This window comes from Poecilia reticulata, linkage group LG21 (assembly GCF_000633615.1).
Source record: "Poecilia reticulata strain Guanapo linkage group LG21, Guppy_female_1.0+MT, whole genome shotgun sequence".
Taxonomy (NCBI): domain Eukaryota; kingdom Metazoa; phylum Chordata; class Actinopteri; order Cyprinodontiformes; family Poeciliidae; genus Poecilia; species Poecilia reticulata.
The window spans coordinates 23153270-23158798 of NC_024351.1; the positions used below are offsets into that span (position 1 = coordinate 23153270).

The 5529-nt window shown below is 41.4% G+C and overlaps 1 protein-coding gene across 1 annotated transcript in view; it reads right to left on the bottom strand.

The window, feature by feature from the left end:
- Window positions 1-247: 247 nt before the first annotated feature.
- The window catches only part of LOC103458004 (histone deacetylase 2), an 8827-nt gene continuing 3545 nt past the window's right edge, over window positions 248-5529 (bottom strand). Inside the window, exons 7-13 of the mRNA XM_008398523.2 lie at window positions 4897-5005; window positions 4677-4817; window positions 3753-3861; window positions 3504-3634; window positions 1588-1740; window positions 1446-1503; window positions 248-514 (exon numbers count right to left, since the gene is read on the bottom strand). Of these exons, the coding sequence (XP_008396745.1) occupies window positions 481-514; window positions 1446-1503; window positions 1588-1740; window positions 3504-3634; window positions 3753-3861; window positions 4677-4817; window positions 4897-5005 (735 nt within the window). The 3' untranslated portion in view covers window positions 248-480. The remainder of the gene's footprint in view (window positions 515-1445; window positions 1504-1587; window positions 1741-3503; window positions 3635-3752; window positions 3862-4676; window positions 4818-4896; window positions 5006-5529) is intronic.

A 5529-nucleotide genomic window follows, 5' to 3' on the forward strand; every position in this document is an offset into this window, starting at 1 on the left:
ACAAACCTTTTGATAAACAGGTAAATRCCTCAACATGCAGTCGGTTTCATCTGACCAGCCGTAATTACATTCCAGATATCTAAAATGCATTCACATTGCTAAGAGCAACGCTAGCCAACAAATACACTCCAACGTTTTTACTTAAGATTGGGATGCCAGTGCCACTTTTCCCTTTGGACAACGCGCCCCCGTGTGGATTAAYGCTTTCACTACACAAAGTTGGAACAAAAAAATTCAAGATCACACCAGCAGTATAAAAAGTTTTATTTAAAATATGAAAATTTCAATCAAAAGCAGGTCATGCTCATCCTCAGATTCCGCCCTGTTCTCAGACAGACAGACTAAAAAAAGATGAGATTTACATATCAAAAAACATGAGATTMACAATAAATATAACGCTCTAAACAACATCTCAGCAAACAGATGGATCCATGACAACGGACAGCACTGGTTGAGTCAAACGTGGTTAAGATGGAGACTTCAGGTGCTGCTGGTCTGCTCGCTCTTCACCGTTCTGCAGGGCGATGGGAAGAATACGTTAACATGTCCATGAGCAGAAGTAAACATTTGATGCACCTAAGTTAAATGTGCAAACAGAGCGTTCAACAGGGATTCCACATAAGGTCTGCTGCATGATTACACTGTTTAGACTAGAGGTGTGCCGATCGATCATAATCGGACGATTTCCGTGAAAAAGTGTCAGAGAGCTAAACAAATAACCCGCAAAATTATTTAAGTCTTCGAGCTGCGATGCAAGACGCTGGTTCTGCTCTCACTGTTGAACCGTCTACAGGTAGACAGAGCGCCGCTTCTGCTCCACCTGGTAGTGACTCTCACACCGAACCTCTGCTTAAAGCTGCAACATCTAACTTAAAAAATACATTTTACATATGTATTAAAACTTTCGCTGTCCTAACATGAGACAGATAATCTCTGAAAATCAGCTAGCCGCCATGCTATCAGGAAGTTTTCATTCAGTAACTCAGGATTGTTTATTGTAATGGATCCTGTATTTGCCTTTGAATGTTAAGTTTTATGCTTGAATTTTTTTGGCAATGTTGAGAGGTTTTATTTTTGGCTCTTTGCATTATTTAGCCTCTTCAGAGCCTTCATATGTTATCAGTTAAAGATAGTATTACTGATAGCAGTACAATTTACACAATGCCTGTTTTGTTTTTTTCTTGGAAAAAGTTATTAAAAACAAGTTTTTGTCTAAATTAAGGTGAATTCATGGTTCCTTTTTCCACATAATGTAACCGGTAGTGTTTATGATAAAAAAAAAAAAAAATTTTGTTATCGGTATCGGTGATCGGCCCTCATGGGTGATCAGAATCGGAATCGGCAGGAAAAAACCTGATCAGCACATCTCTAGTTTAGACTCTTAGAGCTTTTCTGATTTTTCACTTCAGGATTTCTTTTTTGAAAAAGGTCGTTGTTGTCGTTACCCTATGGATTCAGCCTTTTCTGAGCCGCTGTCTTTTGTCTTATCCTCTTCTTTCACATCTAAAACATGAGGAAACAGAAATATTTATTATCAGCTATTGAAGCACAACTTCATTTCATTCTCGTCTATCCCTCCAGAGTGACCTGCTTTCTTCTCCTCGCTCTCCTTCTCCTCGTCCACTTTTGGTCTTTTGGTGCTCTTCTTGTGATTGGCTGTGTTCCTCCTGCCTCCCTGCCCCTCATCCTCAGAGTCAGAGAACTCTTCATCACAGGCTATCCTCTTATCTGTGGCACGAACTGCAATTACACAAAGAATACTTTCATAAGAAACTTACATAAATTCTGACTACAAAGACCCARTAAACACATCTGTCACAGACTCTATTTGGTCTATTTCTATAGAATCAAATCAACCAATGTCGTCTCAAGGCACATTACAACACAAGTCATTTGYCACATACATTCCACCTGGTCCTAGTTATCAAACAGCACATTAAGAGCAGTTCAGAGCTGTGTCCGAATTCAGGGTCTGCATCMTTCGARGGACGGATTTGTAGGCCGATWACGACATARCGTGGCGACAAGGCCTGTCCGAATTCAAAGACTCCTTCAAATGCGTCCTTTTCCCAGATTTGAAGGATGGGTCCGGTGTATCCTTCACTGCCCAGGGTATCCCATAATTCATTGCGGGTTCCAACTGGGCATTCAGGCAGAGTTTAGCTATATAATACTTTAAAAGACACAACGTGATTTGGTACAACGCTTTTAGGCGAGAATGTAAGTGTGTAAATCTCAAATATCTGCTCAGTTCATCAATACATCACCTAATTGCAATATTGCTCTGACATTTTCGGACCTGTCTGCTACACCCAGCTCCCCTCGCCAGCTGTCAGCTGGCCGGGCGCTCCAGGTTCCGTACACCGAGAGAAAACGCCCAACTCCTGGCACATTGTTATAAAAACTCCCGCTAGCTTTCCCCAATGAGTGGGAGTTAAACACAGATATTATTCAGAYAGGTCAGGTTGAAAAATGTTTAGTTTATAAAGTATTTCAAAGCAGAGCACATCAGTTTGATTAATTAATTAAAGTTAAGCCTTCAAACATAATAGGTTTATTTAACCGTAATGTCCTATCTGCGATGTGGAGWGTATTATATTTGTGAACGAATAATTTGCTTATTATTTCCTTATACTTTTCACCCTGTAGAAAAGTGCAGTACACATTTGAACATTTTAGAATCAAACTAAGAGATTTCCTTTTTACTATGGAACATCCTTTACTATAAAAGGTGAAGAATAATATAGAAATCACTAATACATGACTGAAAAACAAACTTTGACTCCGTTGTTTTTTTTTCTTCTCCACTCTCTACTTCACGCCGTCACGGTTGCTTGGCAACATGAGTTACACTGAGGTGGGGGCAGGGACAGTTGGTGAAGGCTAGACCTGTCCAAATCCACAGATATTTTTCTTCCGGTCTTAGTTTATTCCCGGCCTTCGAAGGACCCGTCCTACGTAGACCAGACCTTCCAAGGATGCAGACCCTGAATTCGGACACAGTTTAAAATTCWAATTAGTTCAAAAAGTTTCTCAGGACACCCAGAGGACTGCATGGAGTCATTGGCTGGCTTGAGGCGTTCGCTCCTCCTGGACCAGCAGGGGGCGACAGTAGCCTGTCACTTGTTTCATTGATTTCAGAGCAATTCTTCATTCTGAACATGTAGTGACAGGAGAGAGGAAGAACTCCAGCAGAACCAAGGGTCTAAAATTGGAGCAATTTAATCTTTAAATCATTTTATGATCCCATGTGACGGCACATGTGAATAAACTGATATTTATTGATGCTCTCGTGGAATAACTGACAGGGAAAGTAGTAAAAATAACACTTCCAATAAAACTGTCTTTTTTTTCTTCTTTTTTTACATTAATTGAGACGATATATCAAACTTTGTATCATGRTAAGGCATTTGTCACAATAAACAAAACAATTAAATGCCCATCCCTGGTTTTTATCAAGACGATTTATCCAAGCTTGTGACTGAAGCAGAGGACAGCCTTACTGGACAAGCGTTTGTCAGGGTCCTCGGTGTCCTCGTCCACCGTGTCCTCAGGGACAGCRTCCTCTGGGATGGCCTGCATCTGGACCCCAGGGGCATGAGGCAGCATCCGCAGATTCTCAAACAGCCGCTGCCTGAAAGGTCAGAGTTCAACACTGTCAAGCATGTTCTGTGATCAAATGGTCAACAGCGGCATGAATGTTAATACTGATCTCTAKGTAGGCTGCCGGTGCAGAAAGCAACCACACATACTTGATCTTGTCCATATACTCCATTGTGTTCTGGTTTGTCATGTTGGAGGGGCTGATGTGCAGCTTGAAGTCAGGTCCAAAGTACTCAAAATAGTCATTGTATGGAAGTTCTGCAACAGGAAGAAGAGGAAGCCACAATAAGAATAAGAGAAACAGAGGGAGAAGCACCGATCCACTCAATCACCTCCTGATCTTGCTTCAGCTTGCTTTCTGGTGTTAGTGCTGATTGTCCTGGAAAACCTTACAGAATTTCACAGTTTTGTCAGAATTGGGGGGCGGGGGGGGGAATCGGACTGTGGTGATACCCTGACCAGCTTTGTAACACCTGGAACTGCACAGCTGCTGAACTCATCATACAAACTACTCAGAGAAACACTGATAAAAACATTGTTAAAGGGTTAATAGAGGAGCCATGTTGTGATGACTTCCTGAAGGAGTCTCAGAAAGAACAAGAGTTTCTTAAAGAGACACAGGCCCAATTTCAACATGTTAAATCAGTAAGTAAAATGTATTTWAAGTCATATTTGACATATATTTTAACATAATACATCATAACAACTGAAGGGTAACACAGTTAATTGATTATGCTATAAAATAGCACTATGTGCCTAGCAAAGACATAATACTGCTACTGCTTTAGCTGCGCCAATTATTTGTCCAGCACAAAATGTTCTCAGAACACGTCCCCTAAAATACAGAAAGCTTCTTCATTTCTCTCTGAAAGAATAACTTAGCACACAGTTACCAGAGGTCATCAGTACAAGCACTCACGCACACGCACGCACACACAACCTCACTCAGATAATGTAAGAATGAAATTTGAAAACTGACACTAGAGACCTTTGACACCATATTCGCTGTTCAAAGCTGACAGGAAGTGCTTCAGGTCATTTTCACAGCAACTGATGAGTGACCAGCAACGAACCATCAGGGATGTCTGTATCCAGAGCGACGGACGTCTCATAGGTCCAGCAGCGAGCCACGTTCCGGATTGTGTATCCTCCTCCACCCAGCATCAGCAGTGGCAGGTTAAACGACTTCATGTACTCCACACACTTGGCGTGACCTGTTTGGACACGGGGACAAACGTCAAACTCTTCCTGGAAGCTTCACCCGCTTGGACAGAGTGTGGTGTGTCTCTGGACCTCGGATGGTGAGGTTGAAGCATCCGAGGCGGTCTCCAGACAGAGAGTCGGCGCCACACTGGAGCACCACGGCGCTGGGCTGGTACATCTCCATCACCTTGGCCATCACCTGCAGGATCACAGAGCACAATTCCATTCTGAGAGGAATTTTACGCTTCTGGTGTCCAATTACTGCTGAAGACAGGAGTGAGTGTTTGTGGAGAATAAAGTCGCCTCCATTTAAAAATCACTTTAACAGAGAGAAACAAACACAGATGGCTTTGTGGATAATGTAAATATTTGAAAAACACAGCTAYAGATTGTAACAGTTTCTGCAGGTTTCAACAGCTGAAATGTAAGACTTTTTAAGACCATTATGAATGAAATTTAAGATCTGTATCGCAACAGTAGCAAAAGAAAATTGCATGTTGCTAACTAGATGGTTACTGCCTAGTCAGAGACYGCAGTGAAGATGTCGRCACACAACTCAATATCTAATGTATAAGATGTTAAATWGTCCTACCACAACAAAATTTAAGACTTGTGATTAACATATTAAATGATAACATACATTTTTTTAAGTAAATTTAAGACAGTCTCTTGGTGCACATGTTCTACCAACTAGCAGTCATTTAAGTTAATAACCTCTTAGAT